The sequence below is a fragment of the Primulina huaijiensis genome, chromosome 10 (assembly GCF_012295235.1).
Source record: "Primulina huaijiensis isolate GDHJ02 chromosome 10, ASM1229523v2, whole genome shotgun sequence".
Taxonomy (NCBI): Eukaryota; Viridiplantae; Streptophyta; class Magnoliopsida; order Lamiales; family Gesneriaceae; genus Primulina; species Primulina huaijiensis.
The window spans coordinates 4,851,777-4,876,100 of record NC_133315.1 but is presented as its reverse complement, the minus strand read 5'-3'; the positions used below and the strand labels follow the sequence as shown (position 1 = coordinate 4,876,100).

General features: G+C 31.3%; 2 protein-coding genes across 2 annotated transcripts; both read left to right on the top strand.

Annotated features, from left to right (window-relative positions):
- The first annotated feature begins 2,171 nt into the window (after positions 1-2,171).
- Positions 2,172-2,552, top strand: LOC140986634 (uncharacterized). The gene has a single exon (XM_073454940.1). The coding sequence runs from the start codon at positions 2,172-2,174 to the stop codon at positions 2,550-2,552; it is 381 nt and encodes a 126-aa protein (XP_073311041.1).
- Positions 2,553-3,653: 1,101 nt separating this feature from the next.
- Positions 3,654-24,263, top strand: LOC140986883 (COP9 signalosome complex subunit 2-like). The gene is made up of 12 exons (XM_073455273.1): positions 3,654-3,779; positions 3,911-4,003; positions 4,393-4,471; positions 4,624-4,864; positions 4,944-5,018; positions 5,101-5,235; positions 16,225-16,412; positions 18,498-18,566; positions 18,652-18,742; positions 18,840-18,974; positions 19,059-19,171; positions 23,899-24,263. The coding sequence occupies exons 1-12, from the start codon at positions 3,770-3,772 to the stop codon at positions 23,987-23,989; spliced, it is 1,320 nt and encodes a 439-aa protein (XP_073311374.1). The 5' UTR covers positions 3,654-3,769; the 3' UTR covers positions 23,990-24,263.
- The last annotated feature ends 61 nt before the right edge of the window (positions 24,264-24,324 follow it).

Here is a 24,324-nt window from a genome sequence, read left to right as displayed (position 1 = left end):
ATATATTTGATTTCTATGTGTGAACGAAAATTGGAGAATGATGAATTTATCTCATATAGGAAAATAAAAGTAGTATAAATGAGCTTACATTGAACACATAACAAAATTCAATCATTGACGGTCGAAACTGAAAAATGAAAATGAATTCTGGTCGTGGTGGGTTTCAGCATGTGTTACAAATATGTTGATGTGGGTTCGTAAGAAATCAGCTCTCCATGGTGGCGAAAATAGAAGAAGGGATAAGAATTGAATGAAAATGAAACTTAGAAATGGAAGTTGATGATCGATTTCATGGAGTGGAAGTTAGCATATTGTTGTAATGGGGAGAACTGTCTTTAAAGATGAGAAATCTTATGCAGATGGTGAAATATTTGGCTTTTTTTGCCTAACATCACGAGAACCCAATGTTATTTTGAGGTAAAAAATATATAAATCAGTAATAAATCATTTTTTTTACAAGGTTTGGAAACTTTATAAGATAATAGAGATAATAGAGGTAACATGTATATAGGGATGGGTTTTTTTAAAAAATAATTTAATTTTAAATTTATTTTCAAAAATAATTTAAAAAAAATTGCAAGTTTACGGCAATCCGTGCTTACGAAGCACGGACCGTGTGGACGTGTAAGCGCGGACGCTCCCACGTGGAGCATCGGTCCGTGCTTGACTCTGTAAATATTCTTTTTTTTCGCTTTTTCCTGTCCATTCGTTTTTCTTTTCTGAACGCTTCACGTGAATATTCAGAAGTTCACCCATACATAAATAATTGTACCGTAAACAGTATTGAACATTTTTATTCTATATAAACAATAATATATTAGACAATTGAGTTTTCAATTTCTTCTTCAATTTTCTCTCAAGTTTTATTGGCAAAATATCTAACATCGATATACTCTTATATTTTAGTGGTCATATGGTTATCAATAATGGATCAGTTGAATATAGCATTCTATTTGTTAGACCGATACGAGTATTACGGTCTATTAATTTATTGGAGTTGGTTGAAGTTGTGCATAAAATATTAGGAATCGATCCAAAGAATTTTTCTTTGAAGTTGTCAACAAAATATTCATTCATAGAAAGATCATCTTGGCATGAAATTCAAGTCAATCTCGTTGATAATGATTCTTTACAGTTTATAATGCAATGTGACAATATGCATATGTTGCATTTATACGTGGAAGCAAATTCAATTGAGCATTATGTTGGATTTGATGATCCTGAATCCTACGTTCGACATGCATCCGATTATGGTTTCAATAACTAACCCGGTACTTCTACATATGGTGGTTATCAGGAGCAAAAATCTTATGTTCCACAGGTTACTGAAGGACTCGGTAATATGAGTTTCGATAATGTAAGTGGGTCTTGGGATCAATATATCAATGTCTCGTCAGAACAACATCATGTTCCATATTGGTCGAATCCAACATTAGATACGAGCGCTCATTGTCCGGATCAGACCAATAATGATGATATTTGGAGGACTGATTCTGAACCCAATATATCATACAGCGAGTTTGAAAAAGAAGAATTGAATGTTGATGATGAAGTGAATACTTGTACAAATCCTGATAAAGGAACATCATCTCGACAACCACCTCGTGACACATTACAGAGGCAGACTGTACCATTTATTTCAAACACTTCTGAAATGCCATCATTTTTCAATAAATTTTTTGGGGAAGAGCCTCCCGATTTTGTCGATGTACCTTCTGGAGTGCAATCAAGCTATTACAATCCGGATATAGGTGAATTATGTGTTAATATGTAATTTAAAGATAAGAATGATCTTTATTGCATCTGTGAAGGATTATTCAGTCAGAGTTGTCAGGCGTGAGTACCGTGTCGTGGAAAGCACACGCAGTTTGTGGAAGTTACGTTGTGAAAACAATTCTTCTACGGTCATTTGTCGCTGGGGACTTCGCGCTTCTTTGAAGGTCAAGACTGGGTATTGGAAAATAACAAAATATGGCGGACCTCACACATGTATATCTACCTCTGTTTGTATAGATCATAAGAATTTGAACAGTGAAATGGTGACACATACGCTATTGGGAGTTGTTCGTTGTGATCCTGCGTACGAGATTAAGTATATAATCGAAAATGTGAAAGATAAATATGGATATCAAATCTCGTACACGAAGGCATGACGAAGTTTGAAACGTGGTATGAAAATTGTTTATGGTACATGGGAGAGCTCCATTCAATTACTTCCCAAATATATGCTTGCTTTGTCCAAATATAATCCGAGAACAGTTGTGGATTTGAAGCATCTCAGAGCCAACACTGAAATGAGTAAGACACTGAACTATGTTTTCTGGGCATTCAAGCCGTGTGCTGATGGGTTTCAGCATTGTCGGAAAATAATAAGTGTCGATGGTACACACTTGTATACCAAATACAAGCACAAAATGTTGATCGGTGTCACTCTGGATGCGAACAATCAGGTTTTACCGCTAGCGTTTGCTATTGTGGTTTGTGGACGAAAAAACAACAGATTCTTGGAAATTGTTCTTGGAGCACCTAGGAAGACATGTTGTTCGTGGTGAAAATGGTGTGTGTCTTATTTCTGATAGGCATAAGGGAATCGTGCGCGCAACTGGAGATCTACCATATTTTCAACCTCCTTACGGTGTGCATCGTTTTTGTTTGAGACATGTGTGTTCAAACTTTAACGCCAAATTCAAAGATGTGCATTTGAAAGATTTATGCTAGGCGGCAGGAACACAAAATCAAATTTGTAAGTTTGAATCAATAATGCAGGCAATCAAGCAAAAAAACATTTTGGCGCACCGATATTTGGTTGGAATTGCGAAAGAAAAATGGAGTTTGGCTCATGACGGTAGTTGGCGTCGTGGGGTGATGACAACCAATTTGTCGGAGTGTTCCACGTTGGAGCATCCGCGCTTACAGAGCACGGAAGCTCCAACGTGGAGTATGGTCCGTGCTTACGAAGCACGGACCATGCTCCACGTCCACATGGTCAATGCTTCGTAAACACGGATTGTCGTAAACTTGAAAATATTTTTTTTTAAAATTATTTTTGAAAATAAATTTAAAAATTAAATTATTTTTATAAAAAACCCTGTAGGGATGTAATCGAGTCGAGTCGAACTGAACTCTTGAATGTTTGAGCAGGACTCGTTTATAATTGAGCCAAGCTCGAGCTTTTTTAATGAATATATTATGGCTCACGAGCTTATTAAAACATTTATCGAGCCTAAACGAGCTTAATAAATATAAATTATACATTTAAATTTTCATTAAATTCATTATAAAGTAAATTATATATTTAGAGAAAAATATAACATTCTTATTAAAATTGTAAATTTATATGATAAATAAATTTAATAGATTTTTCTATATATTTTCACAAGTAATGTGCAAAATCAAAAAATCAAATATCAAAACTATTATTTTTCATCTAAGAGATGACTCATGAACTTACAAATGAACATGTACACGAGCTAACGAGCCGAATATTGTAAAACTTGAGCTTGATTTATTTATCTTAACGAACTTCATTAAACGAGCTTTTATTACCCGAGCTTGATTTATTTATCTTAACGAACTTCATTAAACGAGCTTTTATCGAATCAAATTATATATATATATATATATATATGCTCGGTCTAGGCCCAGTTCTCGGGAAAAGCCCACAATTACTTCCACTGTACCCCCAGAAATTCATCAAACACTTCCATCTCTCTCCAATTTCTCTTACACTCACGCAAAAATCTTCAACTGAACAAAGCTCAAATTCATTATGGGTTCCGGTAATAGTCTCCGTGTTTCTCTGTGTGGACAATTATAGAATTTGTATCATACCCCTTGAATTTTTTCGTCATTTTTCCCAAAAGAATAACACGGGATCTTTTTTTTCCCCCTTAAAAAAACATCGATGTAGATGCGGATATGGAGGATTATGGGTTCGAGTACTCAGATGAGGAGCCGGAGGAACAGGATGTCGATATTGAGAATCAGTATTACAACTCTAAGGGTACCATTAGTCGTTTATTTTACATTCGTTTAATTCAAACTATTGGGTTTATTTCTATTTATTTGTGATCTTATTTGCACTTTTTTTATATGAATATTTTTATTTGAGTAAACTTCCAATTTTCGTGTAGTAGTGCAAGCTAACGTTTTATGATGCGACAATAGATGGTTTTTAGAAAAGATTAGTCTGAGGGATGTTTTTTAGAAAAATCTTGAAACCGAATATGACGGTGGAATCTGCATTGATGGGGTTTCTACTACACAGGGTCCGAGAAATATGAAATTTTATGATCCATTCACGGCCTTATCTCTATATATGTGTTGAGATTGATTTCCTTTATGGTGCTAGTTTGTTATTTATTCAAAACATAACTGTTGTCTGTTTTGTAGGTTTGGTTGAAACAGACCCTGAGGCAGCACTTGAAGGTTTTACCCAAGTTGTGAAAATGGAACCAGAAAAGGCCGAATGGTAAGTTTCTGGGAGAACTGCAGATGTTGTGAATAATTTCTTTTCCCACTTTTGTCAACTAGAAAGCTTATATTCATTGTCTAGTTTTGTTAGGAACTAAATGGTGTTCTTCGAGGGATTACTTCTTTTGTCATCTTTCTTCTTTTCTTCAGGGGATTCAAAGCCTTAAAGCAAACTGTGAAGCTTTACTACAAGCTCTGGAAATATAAAGAAATGATGGATGCTTACAGAGACATGTTGACTTATATTAAATCAGCAGTGACCCGAAATTACAGCGAAAAGTGTATAAACAATATTATGGATTTTATTTCTGGATCTGCTAGTCAAAACTTTAGTCTACTGCAAGAGTTCTATCAGACCACCTTGACAGCTCTTGAAGAAGCAAAGAATGAGGTGAAAATTCTGTTTCATTTCAGTTAAGCAAGCCTTTTTGGTCACTGCTTAGAGATTTCATTGGCTCTCTCTTCTACAGAGACTCTGGTTCAAGACAAATCTGAAGCTGTGTAAAATATGGTTTGATATGGGTGAATATGGACGGATGAGTAAGGTACTGCTTTTAATTTTCTTTCAGTGTTAGGCTAGTATCTGTTGACTGCATATGTTATTTAGCAACCAGCATTCTTCATCAGATTTTGAAGGAACTTCATAAATCTTGTCAAAAAGAAGATGGGACTGATGATCAGAAGAAAGGGACACAACTGTTGGAAGTATATGCAATTGAGATCCAGATGTACACTGAGACTAAAAACAACAAAAAATTGAAGGTAAGCAGCTCTTTATTTACTGCTTCGACTTCTATATGTTTGTTCTTTTAATAGCAATCCATTTTTTGGGCTCCTGGGCATGCTTTTCATTTCATTATAAACATATTTGAAGTGGGTTCCATTAATTGTACGGTGCTGGTTAGAAAATGACAACACTGCCCTGTACTTGATTCTTTACCATTTGACTTGGGTTTATTAGTTTTCTACGTCAAAATTAGAAACTGTCACCTTTTATTTCTTTTTTTCGTGCATTTCAAATAGTTCTGTAATTAGGTTTCCTTAATAGGCAAATGGACTGAAAACCACATATTTTTTTTTTTTGATAAGAAATTTAGACTGAAAACCACATATCTGTTAGTATTAAAAGTTATGGGCTGAATAAGGAATGTGAATTGCTCATAATTCTATTTTCTTATTTGAGGAAATTGTATAGGGTAACATACCATTCAATGCGGATGGTAATCAACAATTGGTGAGCTAGGGAAACCCTTTTTTGCCCCTGAAATGATAAACGGATATGCTAGTTGTTTTGGCAAACATGACTGGAGTTTTTTGAACCACCATAGTGACTAGGATTTGCCATGTTCAGCCAATAAAAAGTTTCAATTCTTGAAGACATGATATTTTGGGAGACCAAATTGTATTGTTGAGGTACTAACCAATCCCTGTTCACTCTCTTAATATTTTCAATTTTTCATTGTTTATAATGAGCCGATATAAAATTGAACTGCAACAACCAACAGATCATGCATATATGTAGCATGATTTAGGGCCTAATGTTAGCAATGCCTTTATTTTGAAGAACGTTACATAGTGATGAGGGTATTATGTATTGAGAGTTCTCTTTTCATCAGTGGTGCCCTGGACAAAAACTTAGAAATAGCAAATAGACAACAGGAAATTCATGAGTTTGGTGAGAGCTGGGGTGAATTTCTATTTGTGTCATTATTTAGAGCTTCAGTTGCATTCTTCTGTTTCATTAATTATATTATATATATATATATATATATATATATATAACTTAGAATTAAAATGGTTATGATATGTGGCATTGTTAGACCTATCGAGCCCGTTCTTAAAGGCATATAGCCTCAAGACTTACAGCTACGCAAGGTTTCCAGCCGATATACCATATTCAAGAAAACTGAGCTAAGAAAAGGAGGCATTTGAACTTTAGAATAATAATGAATATAAGGTTCATATATAGAACTTTTTACAAAACATAAAAGGAATTATAAAAAATATGCCAAAGAAATTAAACAACAGAAGATTTTACCATGGTCCACCTTAGAAACATAAATTCATAAAAATCACCCATAAACGCCTTAAACGCCATTTCTCGACTAAACAGGCTAAAGGGCTACAACATGAATTTATTATTTCCTGGTTAAAGTCGAACCTTGTGTTTACCATATCTTTTACCTTATGTTTTAACAAAAAACACTTTTATTACATCAAATTCCAGAATTAAATCGAGGATGATACGTGACATTGTTAGACCTATCGAGCCTGTTCTTAAAGGCATATAACCTCAAGACTTATAGCTACGCAAGGTTTCCAGCCGATATACTATATTCAGGAAAACTGAGTTAAGGAAAGGAGGCATTGTTAGACCTATCTAGTCTGTTCTTAAAGGCATATAACCTCAAGATTCACAGCTACGCAAGGTTTCCAGCCGATATACCATATTCAGGAAAACTGAGCTAAGAAAAGGAGACATTTGAATTTTAGAATAATAATGAATATAAGATTCATATATGAAACTTTTACTAAACATAAAAGGAATTATCAAAGTTAAGCCAGAGAAATTAAACAAGAGGATTTTATAGAGGTCCACCTCAGAAACATAAATTCATAAAAATCACCCATAAACGCCATAAACGCCATTTCTCGGCTAAACAGGCTAAAAGACTACAACATGAATTTATTATTTCCTGGTTAAACTCAAACCTTGTGTTTACCATTTCATGGTTCATCTTTTACCTTATGTTTTAACCAAAAACACTTATATTACATCAAATTCCAAAACTCAAATAAATCTTTTATTATCTCAATTTTATTCCAAGTTACAAATAAATATAGATCATGTCATAGTAATATAATAATTTAGCACATATATTTTAGCCTGTCATTCAGTTTAATCTATGAAATATAAAAATTATAAATAGTAAATAAAAACAGAAAATAACAATTAAAGTAAACTTACAAAGTAATATGTAGAACTTGAAGCATTTATTGTAATTCGTAAGAAGAGTTGTTTACAGAGAGGGAATAAAGGGGAGCAAACTCGACCGTGTCCTTCTAAGAACACAAAACAACCTATATATAGAAGGAAGAACCAGACATGAAACCCCGGATTCCAACTAAAAATATAAATAGTATAATGCTTTATAAAAGCAAATAGTAACATGGTGACAAAAGTCAAAAGTCCATAGTGATATTCCACTAAATTTGTCATTATTAAAGATGAATATTTTAATCATCTTTAATATTGTCTTTTATTGAATTTTTAAAATTTTCAAATATATCACTAATATGAGAGAAATTGGGAATATCTTGAGATCTTGAGCATCCTGCATTTGAATTAAATGGATAAATTGGTTTTCGCTTGATTCAGAAGCCATAGATTTATCCGATTTAGAATCTGAGCATCCAATATTCTTATAAAGATATTTCTTCATCTCTTCAATGTAAACTTCAATCATTTTGTCTTTAGAATAAATATTAGAATATTTCTGAGTAAGAATCTTGAATGGACTCATCAAATCTTGTTCATTTTCTTGTTATTTGTTAAAATCTTTCTGATATAAAGAAATTTTGTCTTCCATATATTGAAGAGTTTCGGAGCCATAGTGCTTTCCTATGTCAGAGTCATCTCGTAATGATTTGTCCCAAAATTTGGTGGAACTAACCCTCCAAAAGCAAGGAATGCCTTCATTAGTATAACCAAATTCTGGTTGCCATCGCCATATCCATGGGATTCCAAATTCCATAAAGAACATACATAAAGTCTTTCCATCGATCCAATGTTCTGAAAATGATTTTTTAATACTTGGGGAAACATTTATCCAAGTATTCATTGGTTTTATGAAAACCTCTGGCAAATTTTTTGTTGATGGACCAAAAATTTCCATTATGTTAAAAAACCAATAAGGAACTGGGTAATGGAAAATATTTTCACAGATTTTTAAAAACCATGTATGTTTTCGTTTTCATTTTCATAAAATAGAGTTTTATTAAAACTATCAATATAATCCCAAATATTAAATTTAAAATTCATTTGATGATTTTGGGAATAAAACTCTTTTTTCCTAATGGAGATATACACGATTCTTCAATAGATGTAGTCTTTTTTATAATAAATTTTGAGAAGTTATAACTTCTTTTTTGTTGAGTATTACTATAAAAGTGAGTTATTTCAACACTGTTAGTTGATAATAGAAGATTTTCATAAAATTCTCTTTGTTTATAAGAACCATATACATAATATATGATGTATTTGTTAAATATCTTTCCATGATAGTCCATGTAACTTTTTCCCGTTGATTTTTTTTCTACAAGAAGAATTAAATCTCGATATTTTGTCTCTATATATAGAGCTGAATCACCTTCATTATCTTTAATGATATTAGCATATGATGTTTGAGACTGAGAATTTGTATTATTTCTCTATTTTTGTTTCAAGAATTCTTGAAATTCATTGTATAACGAATCATTTTGCTCAGTATTACCGGCTGATGAATTAGAAATGTTTTGGGATATAAGCCTCTGTTTTTCATGCTGGGCAATAATATCAGGGGGTTTTCCCCTACCACCTCTTTCTCTATAAGAGGAATCTCCTCTTCCTCTAGAACTCATATTTGTAAATAAGAGTATTAAGATAAATATTCTCGAGTTAAGAAATCTGGTAGATGATTATCTTCACCTTTCTTATAAATGATTACAAAATCAAAAAGTGCTAAATGAGCTGCCATCTTGCAAAGATTTGCTTAGAAATATCATGTTTAAAATCTTTCAGAAACATAAATTTTGCAGATTTGCAATCAGTTTTTATAATAAACCTTTGATTATATAAATCATCTTGAAATTTTAAAATGCATCTAACAATCGCTAAAATCTCTTTTGCTACTGTAGAATAATTTTTCTGAGAATTATTCCATTTCCCAGAATAAAATCGAATATGATATTCTTGCTTTGTTTTGGAATCTATTTGTTTTAAAGTCCTCCAAAACCTATATCAGAAGCATCAGTTTCTACAATTTTATTACATTGGGGATTTGCAAGCAACCTACTAATTATAGTAGGGCGGCTAGTCATACCCTATATTCTGACATGTCAAATATCATACTAGCCACATCCACCTTACCTGATTTTGTCAACCACTTGGATCAGTGTCAGAGACGGGACAGCCGCCCACACCCTATTCTGCTAGTACACTTGAGTGTGGTGCTCATATTGAGGTGGCCCAGGTAGAAAGTCTCCCGGAAGCTTGCATGACAGCCTGGACACCCAATAGCTCGGGGAGAAGACGTCCCGGGTGTTCAATAGCCCGACCTCTGACGAACCCCTCTTCATAGATTTTCCCTGTACTTGAGCTAACCCCTCAATGTCCCGGGTCGCTCGAGATCCGGGCTTCTTCGCAGATCTAGCCAATTGCCTCGGATCGCTTCTATGACCCGGGAACAAATTCATATCCCTGACCTGGGCACTATCCATGTCCCTAACCCGGACACTATCCAGGGCCTGGGATATCACAGGGCATCATCACTCCCTCCTTAAATGACTCGCTCTCCCGATTAGTATTGACAAGGGAGATTTTTAACTTTCTCTTTAATATTTTTAATAGTTTCGGTATGTTTATTAGATCAAGTTAATGGATTTTTCTTTAATCTATCATATAAGATAGCAGAATTTTCAGTAAGATTTTTAATATAAGGGGAAATATAGTTTAAACTTCCTAAAAATATTTGTAATTGAGTTTTATCAGTTATAATATCATGAAATTTTGAACCAAATTCAATACTTCTTTGTATGGGAATTATCTTGCATTTTTCAATTATATGACCAAGAAGTCTAATACTAGTTTGAAACAAAATCATTTTAGATTTTGATATAACAAGACCATTTTGAATAATAATATTTTAAACATATTTAAATGTTTAAAATGTGTTTCAATGTCATTTGAAAATACTAGAAGGGGCATTTTTTAAGCCAAATGGCATTACTGTCCATTCATAATGTCGTATTGGAACATTAAAATGTCCTATTGGAACATTAAAAGCAATTTTATATCTATCAGATTCTTTTATTTGAATCTGCCAAAATCCTGATTTTAAATCGAATTTTGAAAATATAATAGCACTAACAAGTCTGTCTAATAAATCTTTTTTATTAGGCATAGGATGCTTAATCTATTTTAAAACCTTATTAAGAAGTTTATAATTTATGACTAATATAGGAACTCCTCTTTCCTGCTCATAATGTTTATTAACATAGAAAGCAGTACAAGACCAAAGATATTGAGAAGGTTTTATTAAACATTTTTCTAGTAAAGAATGGATTTCATTTTTACATAATTCTAAATATTCAGAATTTATTTGACAAATACGAGCTTTGGTAGAAATATCTTTTTCCTTAAAATTTTCTTCATATGGAAGAGAACTAATATGTTTCTTTCTATTCTATTCTTTCTATTCCAAAAAGCATTTGGAAGATCATTACATATTTCTAATGAAAATTTATTATAAATAAATTTAATATTTTCCTGTAATTTAGGATTTCGTAATTTATGATCTATACTTAAAAGTTTTACTTCTTCTTTTAAATAATTAATCTGAAAAGTTCTTCTATCAATCTTTTCTTGTAATTCATTTAAGATTCTATGAGCAGGTTTAGTTATAAACTGAAAAGAAATAGGATTACCGTGTAAGGTTCCTATAATACCTGTTTCATCAACATAAGCTAAAGGATAAATTTGATAAATAAAAGGAAGTCCAAGTATAAGTTGGCTAGAAATATCTTTTGCTAATAAAAAACTGATTAAAATACAATTTTTATCTTTGTAAATATATGCTTTTGCTAATTTATAATTTATCTCTAAAGGTTCTCCTCGAGAAAGAGAATGAGTAGTTTTATGAAAATATTTAGTAGGAATTAATCCTTCCGGTATTACATATAAATCTGCACAACTATCAATATTCAATCATTGTCATTATGAGAAAATAAACTGAATTCTCTATATGAATATTATTCTAAGTTTTTATTGAGTTTAAAATATCATCTTTATGATATTGATTTAAATAATTATCCCATCTACCTTTAAATTGACCAGTAAAACCTGCTATAATCATTTTAGCAATACTTTTATTATTATTGCATGAAGTTTTACACACAGTGCTATACATAAGCATTCTGTGAGCAGTATTATAAATTTGTTTATCACTAAAACCATCAATATTCCATTCATAAATACTTTTCCCATTATAACTATTAGAGAATATATATTGTTGTTCTTCAAAAAGAACATCCATGGGAGTGGGTCTATCATAATAATATTTAGTTTGAGTAGGTTTATCTGCCCATGTTATTTTATTTATTTCTTCATCAGAAGAATATTTATTATTTTCTAACTCTTCATTAAGAGTATTTTAATTGAGATTTTAAAATTTTTCTTCTAATAATTTTTCTATATCAGAAACATTAGAGTTAAATTTAAAATCTTTTATTTCTGGAGGGGATTGAATAGAAGAAGATGCAACTAAAACAATATTAGTTTCTTCTTTAGTTTGTATATGAACATCTGGTTTAATTTGATTTAGAACCAAAATAATTTTATCAATGCGATCTTTAAGAGAAACAATTTCTTCTCCTATGATCATAAGATATAGATTTACTGTAAATAATGGTTTATAATAAATACGATAACAGATACATATAACATTTAATGTTAAAGAATCTAATATATTTATATCAGATAAAGATAAAGATAAATTAAGATAAACATCAAAATGTACTGGATCATGTGCCAAACTAGATTGAATTATTCCCATAAGAGATTGTTTCCAATTTAAATTTCTACCATCTTTTAAAGCTGATATAAAACTTTCTGGTAAACCTTTTAAAGTTAAAGGTCTAAAGGCAATTTGAATTAAACCTATATGAATAAATCTATAATTTTTCCTATAAGGTAATATATATTTATTATTTAATAGTCTAATAACCATTTCTTCATTATGAAGAGGTACTGATGATTCTGTAGTTTTAACTACTTGTTTGAAACCAATTCTTTCAAAGGTTCATAATTTATAAATCATTTTAGATTCTATCTTAGGAATTGTCCATTTATTCAATAAATCTAAATTCTCTGGTAAATCATATTCTTCATTTAATCTGTTTTGAACAGTTTCTTTCATATTGAATATATTTATTGAATAAAAGTGCTAAATCATTAACCTTATATTAATTTTATAATTGTTTATATTGATGATATTCTAGTATGTTCAAATGACATTGAAACACATTTTAAACTTTTAAATATGTTTAAAAATATTATTATTCAAAATGATCTTGTTATATCAAAATCTAAAACGATTTTGTTTAAAACTAGTATTAGATTTTTTGTTTATATAATTGAAAAAGTAAAGATAATTCCTATACAAAGAAGTATTGAATTTGGTTCAAAATTTCCTGATATTATAACTGATAAAACTCAATTACAAAGATTTTTAGGAAGTTTAAATTATATTTCTCCTTATATTAAAAATCTTACTGAAAATTCTGCTATTTTATATGATAGATTAAAGAAAAATCCATTGTCTTGGTCTAATAAACATACCGAAGCTGTTAAAAATATTAAAGAGAAAGTTAAAAATTTCCTTTGTCTTATGCTTGCAAATCTCTAATGGGATAAAATTGTAGAAACCGATGCTTCTGATATAGGTTTTCGAGGAATTTTATTCTGGGAAATGAAATAATTCTCAGAAAAATTATTCTACAGTAGCAAAAGAGATTTTAGCTATTGTTAGATGCATTTTAAAATTTCAAAATGATTTATATAATCAAAGGTTTATTATAAAAACTTATTGCAAATCTGCAAAATTTATGTTTCTGAAAGATTTTAAACATGATGCTTCTAAGCAAATGTTTGCAAGATGGCAGGCTCATTTAGCTCCTTTTGAATTTGAAATCATTTATAAGAAATTTGAAGATAATCATCTACCAGATTTCTTAACTCGAGAATATTTATCTTAATACTCTTATTTACAGAGATGAGTTCTAGAGGAAGAGGAGGAAGAGGTGGTAGGGGAAAACCCCCTAATATTATTGCCCAGCGTGGAAAACAGAGGCTTATACCCTAAAACATTTCTAGTTCATCAGCCAGTAATACTGAGCAAAATGATTCGTTATACAATGAATTTCAAGAATTCTTGAAACAAAAACAGAGAAATAATACTAATTCTCAGTCTCAAACATCATATGTTAATATCATTAAAGATGATGAAAGTGATTCAGCTCTATATATAGAGATAAAATATTGAGATTTAATTCTTCTTATAGAAGAAAAAGATGTTCAATGGGAAAAAGTTCCATGGACTATAATGGAAAGATATTTAACCAATATATCATATGTATATGGTTTTTATAAACAAAGAGGATTTTATGAAAATCTTCTATTATCAACTAAAAGTGTTGAAATAACTCACTTTTATAGTAATACTCAACAAAAAGAAAGTTATAGCTTCTCAAAATTTATTATAAAAAAGATTATATCTATCGAAGAATGATGCATATCTCCATTAGGAAAAAAGAATTTTATTCCCAAAATCATCAAATGAATTTTAAATTTAATTTTTGGGATTCTATTGATAGTTTTAATAAAACTCTATTTTATGAAAATGAGAAACGAAATCATACATGGATTTTTAAAATCTATGAAAATCTTTTCCATTACCCGGTTCCTAATTGGTTTTTAAAATGGTGGAAAATTTTTGGCCCATCAGCAAAAATTTTGCAAGAGGTTTTCATAAAACCAATGAATACTTGGCTAAATGTTTCCCCAAGTATTAAAAAATCATTTTCAGGACATTGGATCGATGGGAAGACTTTATGTCTGTTCTTTATGGAATTTGGAATCCCATGGATATGGCGATGACAACCAGAATTTGGTTATACTGATAAAGACATTCATTGCTTATGGAGGGTTAGTTCCACAAAATTTTGGGACAAATTATTATGAGATGACCCTGACACAGGAAAGCCCTATGGCTCCGAAACTCTTCAACATATGGAAGAAAAAATTTCTTTATATAATAAAGATTTTAATAAGCAACAAGAAAATGAACAAGATTTGATGAGTCCATTCAAGATTTTTACTCAGAAATATTCTAATATTTATTCTAAAGACAAAATGATAGAAGTTTACATTGAAGAGATGAAGAAAGATCTTTATAAGAATATTGGATGCTCAGATTCGAAATCGGATAAATCTATGGCTTCTGAATCAAGCGAAAACCAATTTATCCATTTAATGCAAATGAAGGATGCTCAAGATCCAGAGGAAGGTATTCCCAATTTTCTCAATATTAGTGATATATTTGAAAATTTAAAAAATTCAATAAAAAACAATATTAAAGATGATTAAAATATTCATCTTTAATAATGACAAAGTTAGTGGAATATCACTATAAACTTTTGACTTTTGTAACCATGTTGCTATTTGCTTTTATAAAGCATTGTATTGTTTATATTTTTAGTTGGAATTCAGGGTTTCATGTCCGGCTCTTCCTTCTATATATCGGTTGTTTTGTGTTCTTAGAAGGACACGCTCTATTCCCTCTCTATAAACAACCCTTTTTACGAATTACAATAAAAACTGCAAGTTCTACATATTACTTTGTAAGTTTACTTTAATTGTTTATTTTCTGTTTTTATTTACTATTTATAATTTTTATATTTCATAGATTAAACTGAATGACAGGCTAAAATATATGTGCTAAATTATTATATTACTATGACATGATCTATATTTATTTGTAACTTGGAATAAAATTGAGATAATAAAAGATTTATTTGAGTTTTGGAATTTGATGTAATATAAGTGTTTTTGGTTAAAACATAAGGCAAAAGATGAACTAGGAAATGGTTAACCAGTAAATAATAAATTCATGTTGTAGCCCTTTAGCCTGTTTAGCCGAGAAATGGCGTTTAAGGCGTTTATGGGTGATTTTTATGAATTTATGTTTCTGAGGTGGATCTCGGTAAAATCCTCTGTTGTTTAATTTCTTTGACATATCTTTGATAATTGTTTTTATGTTTAGTAAAAGTTCCATATATGAACTTTATATTCATTATTATTCTAAAATTCAAATGCCTCTTTTTCTTAGCTCAGTTTTTCTGAATATAGTATATCGGCTGAAAACCTTGCGTAGCTGTAAATCTTAAGGTTATATGCCTTTAAGAATATGCTCGATAGGTCTAACAATGTCACGTATCATACTCAATTTAATTCCATATATATATATATATATATATATATATGTATGTATAATAAACTTATAAGATGGATCTAGTTGCAGATGATGCATGGATGTTTCTCAATTACCAGTACCCTTGTACAACAACTAGAATGACAAGACGCTTGCTTACCTACCACGTAAATCCCTCTAAAAAACATGTCTAAGAGTTTAAATTTCTTTGTAATTCATATAAGCTGTTTCTTGGTAATTTATATATGTCTTGAATGCTTTGAAACAACAGTTTTCTTATTGTTGAATGTCAGAATTAAGATTGCTCGTACTTTTGCTACTAATCTAACCAAGTGGCGCCCTAATATTGAGGGTCAGTCTCATGTTAAAGTAAATTGGCTAGTTTTGTTATTACTGCTTCTTATTTGTGATTTTATTCCACCTACTTTGTTTTTGTTTAGATGACTGCTTTTACTTTTTTAGCTGGACTATCTATTAAGCTGCGAGAATGTGGAATTTATTGTAGGAATTATATATGAAGGCACTTTCGATCAAATCAGCCATTCCTCATCCTAGAATCATGGGGATAATTCGTGAATGTGGTGGAAAAATGCATATGGCTGAGGGTCAATGGCCAGGAGCGGCTACTGATTTCTTTGAGGCTTTTAAGAACTATGATGAAGCTGGAAATCAGAGGCGTATTCAATGCCTTAAGTAAGTCTTGTATAGATTGCTGTGCCTGAGGAGGGGCGTGTATGCAATGTTTATCTGATTATACTTCCTTTCATGATTTGCTTGTCTTCGTGCATTGATAGACATGCATAATCATGTTGTTTGCAGATGTTTGATTACATATCTTTGTTCTATTGTGATGTCTATCACATACCCTCGAATTATTTTCAGAAGAATTTAAGTAAATTTTGTTATTATTGATTGCATGGTACCTTTAATTAATTAAACTTGGGAGTGTTAACATATTTTACTTTTAATAAAACGGATGGAGAATGGGGCAGCACTTCTATTGCGACTTAGTTGCATTTGAAATCAAATCTGGGTTGGTGTATTTGCTTAATGCAAATATTTTTTTCCAGTATAAAGGAATACTATCTACTCATTTACCGTTTTCTAACATTATATATAAGAATGGAACATGCATAAATGTTGTTAGCTAATCGACATTCCACTATACAGTGAGTAGAACTTTGTCCATCTTAGGTAATCAAATGGAGAGGAAGCATTAATTTGTTCAGTTTGGACACTAATTATAAACTTCCTGGATAAATAAGGACAATTAGTTTCATTATATGAGTTTACTTTATGTGCAATTGTTAGAGATTGGGGTTTTCTTTATTGTTAGAAAATTTGTGATAGAGTGCAATAGGATTTCTACTGTCGAGTTTGAACTTTGATGTTGTGCAATGTGGACGGCTCATCCACTAAATTTGTAAACTCATTTAACATTATAATAAATCTTAGTTTCTGATAAAAAAAAAAAAAAATTTTTCTATCGAAGCAAAAGTCATGGGTTCACTGAAAAATATATTCGAGTCATCTCTTTCTAGCAATTTTTTATCAATGCTTATGCATAAAAGCAACCAACACACACTTATCATGATTCACATTCATGAGCAAGCTTTGCTCACTCATCCAAATTTTGCAGTTAAGGTTCTGCTGTCAGGTTTTTATCACCTTAGCCTTTCTGACATTGCTCCTACCCCCGAACATTTTGGCTAATGACTTGAACTGAAATAAAGCTTTGACACTCTCATCCTTGATCCTACCATAGGTTTGAGACACACTTGGAAATATTGGAGACTGTTGTATCAAGTATTTTTTATTTTCTTTTTGATGAAAAACTTAGAAATTCAAAATCAAAGATAGTTACAATAAAGTGGAATGTGAAAAAAACTAGAAAAAATCAACTTACAAATAAATCTATGCTTGATATACTTTTGATCTCTTATCTGAACCGGTGGTGTCACGCCTCAGATTCGACAAATGTCCCCACTGTATCAAGACGAGTCTTTCCAGCGTGCTTATGTCCTCACTCACACGCATCCTAGGAAACTTCCTAGGGGGTTCCCAAAATTGCTTCAAATCAAACACGCTTAACTTTGAAATTTTTTATGTGATGAGCTCTCGAAAAGGTCATAAGCACAGTAGAAAGACTCGTCTTTACTCTTGGTATAACGGGGACAGTCGTCGCATTTTGGGCGTTACAGATGGGTTCATATGCTTTGAGTGGGATTTAAATTATGTGCCTTACTTTAAGTGTTCTGATTTGAGTTAATTATTTTCCTTTCTGTCATCATGACAACCCATTTTCGGCGTTATAGATTATTTTTATTTTTTTGTGGATGTGTCACTATTATTGTCAGGATGGACTTGCCAGAGTCCATGGGAGGGAATTCCAGTTTTTTTTTTATTGAACATCATCTTGTTTGTATTCCCTAAATTTTCCATTTGGAATGATTCGTCTCTTGACCAAGTTGCATTAGTCTGTAGCGTGCCTAAGAATTATTATGATCATTACAAAAGCTTTCTCAAATACAAATGGTACCATAGCAAACAGTTGTCACTGTAATATTCTGTGTTTTGTACACTGATTACTGGTTAAGTTGAAAAGACTCTAAAAGTTTTGATATTTTTATTTTAACACGATTACATTTTCTTTGAGTATATTCTGGTACTTGGATTTAATCATCGATGACTGCGAAGTATAACCAATAATTATGGTTGGTGAATTTTTTTGTGCTTCTGAATTCTCAGACTCAGTTAATTTATCGTCACTTTGATCAGGTATTTGGTCTTGGCTAATATGCTTATGCAATCCGAGGTCAATCCATTTGACGGTCAAGAAGCAAAGCCGTTAGTTAACTAAAAATTTCAACCCGTGATTTTTTTTTGGTTGAATAACATGAAGCTTTACCCTACCCAAATCCTTTTGTTGCAGGTACAAAAATGACCCTGAGATTTTGGCAATGACGAATTTAATTGCAGCATACCAAAGAAATGAGATTCTGGAGTTTGAAAAAATCCTGAAGGTTTGTCTTTTGTCATTGAAATCTAATATCATATAGCTAAAAGCAGAGCCTTTCCACCTTACGTGTTAATTTAAGGTGTGTGGTGGGTGTTCTGCAGAGTAACAGGAGGACGATAATGGACGATCCATTTATTCGGAATTACATTGAAGATCTCTTGAAGAACGTGAGGACACAAGTGTTGCTTAAGCTTATTAAACCTTATACAAGAATCCGAATCCCCTTTATATCGAAGGTGAAAAAAAGAGTATTTTGTTTGGCGAAAGAGTTCATTTCTCCTTCCCTCCGTTTTTCAGAAACATCCTCGTGTTACTTTTAGGAGCTTAATGTGCCCGAGAAGGATGTCGAAGAGTTGCTCGTGTCCCTCATCTTGGATAATCGAATTGATGGCCACATTGATCAAGTGAATAGACTGTTAGAGCGTGGTGACAGGTTGACTTCTCAATTCTCCCAACATCAAACTCTACTGTACATCATGGATTTTGCTAGCAATTACTTTCTATCCGTTTTTGTTTGTTCAAATTATTAGTCGTAGTTGCTAGAAGAATTTATCGCATACAGTTATAAACCCCTTCACATTCCTCACTTAATAGATGCGGTATAGGGTATTACACACTTCCATCTAATGTCATTTGACCGAAGATTTTAGTTAGGAATACATCTAGCAAGCGGACTAGGCCAAGTTATAGTAGTATCTATCCGACAGAGACAAATATTTAATTATTAGATTTTTTATTGCTTAACTTAAGATAGACAAAATAAATAAAATGAGGATATATGAATTATTAATCTAAATTATTAAATAAAAAAATTGCAATTAAAACAGCATATTCAAATATCAAGAAGGGATTCAACTTTAAATAAAGAACTAAGAAACACAACAGTGCCAAACTCTATTATGTTGACATGTATTAAAATTAAATTAATTATTTAATTCTGGACAATCACGGTGAAATCCCCAATTTATTTATTAAACGATTCCTCGAGTTAATAAACATATTTAAATCTAACAGTCCAATTATTTCTAATTGAATTTAATTAGATCTAAATACATTAAATTTTTGTGAAATATCAATTTTCACCTAAAATCGAACACTGAAACCGTATACTATTTCTTGTCAGTTTAACCATTTGTTGATTACGTCTTTGATGCTATATTTAACCAATCGGAAGAAGACATGTAAATTGGTTATCAGGTTATTAACAAAAAATATTAAACCAACATCAATCAATAATTAAAAGCAAGAAAAATAATTCATTGAAAATAAAATTAAATATCAAACAAAGTATTGTTTGGTCCTATCGTGGTCTTAATCTAAACAAATTTATTTCTTAAATCAAAACAAAGCAAGAACACATTGTTTGAATTCATACGAATAAAATATAGGAAAGAATAAGAAAATCTCAACGTGATTGACATGATTCTTTCTTTGAAGTTGTCTTCCTCCTCTCTCTCAAACTCTAAATTCCTTCTTCTTCCTCGAAGTTTTTAAGAGAAGGTTGATGTGTTATCTTCTTCCAAGTTCTCCTTCTCTTCCTCTCTGTTGTTATACGTGATGTTGTGTGCTGTTATATGTCCTCCGTTTTGTTCTTCTCTCTCTAACTTTTATCTCACGTAAATGGGCCTTTTTGTGCAAAGCACAGAGAAATTTTCACCTCCCAAAATTAGTCTTCTCAACAAGTTGAAGATTCTCACGTGAATGAGAAGAAAAATAGATAAACATTCATTCTTTTTAAATTTCAAAAGTTTCTTATCTCACAAGGTGGGATTCCACGTGGATATGTCCAGATTTTGCAAAATTTCTCATTTCTTATCCTTGCTTCTATTGTGTTTTACAAGGAAATAGAATAAAAATTTCTTTTTATTCTTTTATTTCTTTATTTGTAATATTTTGTTGCCCTTGAGATTCTTGTAAAGTCACCTTATCTCCAAAATTAGGCTTTTTTCATTTTTTGTTCAAATTTACAAATATTATAAAATTAATTCAAATAAGTACAAGATAGAGATAACAACTCCAGATAAAAATAAAATAAGGGATAACAATATCAGATAAGTACGAATATGATAAAATAAAATCCCTAAAATCTATGTAAGATTCGATAAATATTCATTGATCTCCACAAAAATAACACAATCAATACTTTTTAACTGATCAAATTCCGTCATACTCAATCAAAGGATCACACTTCAAAAATCATAAAATTCACTTTCGTTGCAACTTAAAACTCAAGCATTCACTAGAAAAGATCAAGATAATGAGACGTGTATTGTAGAAGTCAAAACTCATATTCCTCAAAGGTTTTTATTTCGAGGAGTGCTCATATTTTCTGAATATTTTTAGGAAACTCGCGATAAGTTTATCTTTCACATCTTTCTCCGCTAAATGTTGGAGGAATATGACCCGGTCAATAGGTCTTTTCAAACTTATAATGTTAGGTCACAACTCAAGCTACAATAAAGGTCTGGAGATTCAAAATGATAGAAAATAAATAATTTAATAATACAACACACTCTTTCATCCATTATCTTCCTTCCCTTATTGAATTTCATCATCCTCCATCTGACTTTTTCATATTCTTTCTACTTTCATCATTTAATTTTAATCCTCCAGCTTATTATTATTTATCATCATTCATCCTTTTTTATCTTCCTACTATTTTCGTTCATCTTCCTCCATCTTTTTTTTTCTTCCTTCAGCTTGTTTTTTTCCACAATACTCCAGCTTTGATCATCTTCCAACTTTCTCTTTTTTTTTGACATCTTCATTCAACTATTTTTTCTTTATTTTTTTTTCAATTCTCAACAACATTTCCTTTTATTTTTTTTCGATCACCACACCATACAACATTATTTCCTCCTTTCTTTTATCATAATATTTTTTTCATCAATCCACTTCCCTTTCTTCGNTTTTTTTTTTTTTTTTTTTTGCAATTTCTCCAATTTTTCTTATCTATTGTCAACAAATGGAATTTATTAAAAAATTTAAAGCACTAAAGGTGTCTATTTATCTCAGAATTAGGTATAAGAATAGTGTATGAGCTAAAATTGGTAGTTGATGTTGGATGTTGAAGGAATACAAATGAGCGCTAATTGTATGCCTTTAACACACTCCATTCGATTTATTAAGCTCAAAAGGAGATACTAGGGACATAGTTATTTGGGGCGCAAGGCACATTAAAACAATAGGGTGCCTTGGGGCTTGAGCCGCAAGACGAAGATTTCAAAATTTATATTATTTAAATTAAATATTTTTCATAAATATTACAAACAATATATTTATGTACGCGACAAGCGCACATGCGCGCTCCTTTCAGCAGCATAGAGTTGATGACTTGATGTGAATTTTCAAAAACTTCTCACTTATCACTTTTGAATTATTGGCAATGTTCTCTGACTGGACCATGATTTTGTCTAAATGTGTGCTACGCTCTTCTTATTGCTCAAATGGTGGGTTCACGAAATTGTGGCAGAATTGTGGGGGATATTGGTGATTCTAACTTTGCAGTAAAGGATCACAATGCCAGTGGTAGTCGAAATCTGTCATGCCATTTAACAATTGCATCGCACCGCTGTAATCTTTATTAAACAAGTGACTACCAGTTGCCGAAGCTCCATAGTTTACCCAACCTCTTGTTGCCTCATTCAAACCAATATAGAAAATTCAAATAAGAGTATAGTTTGACAAATAATGGTACCGACATTTGCTTGCCAAATCATTGAATCTCCCCCAAGAAACATAGAATGGTCTCCAGTATTGTTGGGCAAAATTCATCAATCTCGAAGTACCTCACAAGAAAATAAAAATGAAAAAAATAAATTAGACAAAAAAAACAGATGAATTTTTTTTGGAAAAAACAGTCTACTCTCAAGCAAACAATTTATTCAAATATTAAATAAATTAGTCCCTGACAGCGACGTCAAAAACTTGGCCGACGATTTCGATTAGGAATAAATCTAGCAAGCAGACTAGGTTAATTTATAGTAAATGGATGATGAGTCCAAGTATCGATCCGACAGAGACTAATATTTAATTACTAGATTTTTATCATTTAGCTTAAGCTAGACAAAATAAATAAAATAAAGATATATGAATTATTAATCTAAACTATTAAATAAAATAATTGCAATTAAAAACGACAGATTCAATCAAATAAAAAACTAAGACATATAACGATAACAAACTTTATTATGTTGACACGTGTTAAAATTAATTTAATTATTTAATTCTTGCGATCATCGTGAAATCCCCAATTTATTTATTAAATGATTACTCGAGTTAATAAACCTATTTAAATCTAACTGTTCAATTATTTCTAATTAAATTTAATTAGATCTAAATGCATTATATTTTTGTGGAATTTCAGTTATCACCTAAAACCGTACACTGATACCGAATACTATTTCTAGTCAGTGTAACCATTTGTTGTTGACGTCTTTGTTGCTATATTTAACCAATCATTTTCCGATTCGTGATTAATCAACAGACTTGTAAATAGGTGATCAGAGTATTAACAAGAAATATTAAACCAACATCAATCAATAATTAAAATCAAAAAAAATAATATATTGAAAATAAAACCAAATATCAAACAAAATATTGTTTGGTCCTATCGTGTTTTTAATCTAAAGAAATTTATTCCATAAAATAAAAATAAAGCAAGAACATGATGTTTGAATTCATAAGAATAAACTCTAGGAAGGAATTAGAAAATCTCAGCATGGTTGACGTGATTCCTTATCTGAAGTTGTCTTCCTCATCTCTCTCAAACTCTAAATTCCTTCTTCTTCCTCCAAGTTTTTAAGAGAAGGTTGATGTGTTGTCTTCTTCCAAGTTCTTCTCTTCCTCTCTGTTGTTGTACGTGATGTGTTTTGTTATATGTCCTCCGTTTTGTCCCCCTCTCTCTAACATATATCTCACGTAAATGGGCCCTTGTGTGCAAAGCTCAAAAGAATTTTCACCACCAAAATTAGTCTTCTCAACAAGTTGAAGATACTTACGTGAATGAAAAGAAAAATAGATAAACAAATTCCTTCTTTTAAGTTTCGGAGCTTTCTTATATGACAATGTGGGATTCCTCATGGATATGTCCAGATTTTTCGAACTTCTCTTTCGTTTTTTCTTCTGTATTGTTACTTATATCAATCATAAAATGTGCAGATCAAAGGGAATGAAGAAGTACGCAGCAATAGACAAATGGAACACACAGCTTAAATCCCTTTACCAAACTGTCAGCAATCGAGTATGTTAATGATTTTTTTTTTTCACATGGATATGCAATTCATAATCATGGTGAGTATGTTGATTGGTTAATATCTCAGCAGTTTGTATCCCATGAGAGACCCTTGATGTCATAGCGTTAGCGCTGCGTGGTTTTTTGACTTGTTTTTGTCAATGATATTGTAAAGAACTTGGGTTGTATCAGTTTCTTGCAACACTCGAGATGTCCAAAGATTATAGACATGTTATACTGAACAAAGAAGCCTCATTTTGGGAATTCCCTGAGGCGATAGGTTATTTCTTGACCTTTGATCTCTTACAAGTTCTCGTAGTCTGTTTCAACCTCATATTCCAACGTCTGATGGT

Excerpts from the sequence above, each read along its gene's own strand:
- LOC140986634 (XM_073454940.1), top strand. The coding sequence starts at position 2,172 with ATGAAAATTGTTTATGGTACATGGGAGAGCTCCATTCAATTACTTCCC.
- LOC140986883 (XM_073455273.1), top strand. Across the intron at positions 18,567-18,651 it reads GACGGTCAAGAAGCAAAGCC|GTACAAAAATGACCCTGAGA; the intron begins GTTAGTTAACTA and ends CTTTTGTTGCAG. Across the intron at positions 18,975-19,058 it reads GAATCCCCTTTATATCGAAG|GAGCTTAATGTGCCCGAGAA; the intron begins GTGAAAAAAAGA and ends TGTTACTTTTAG.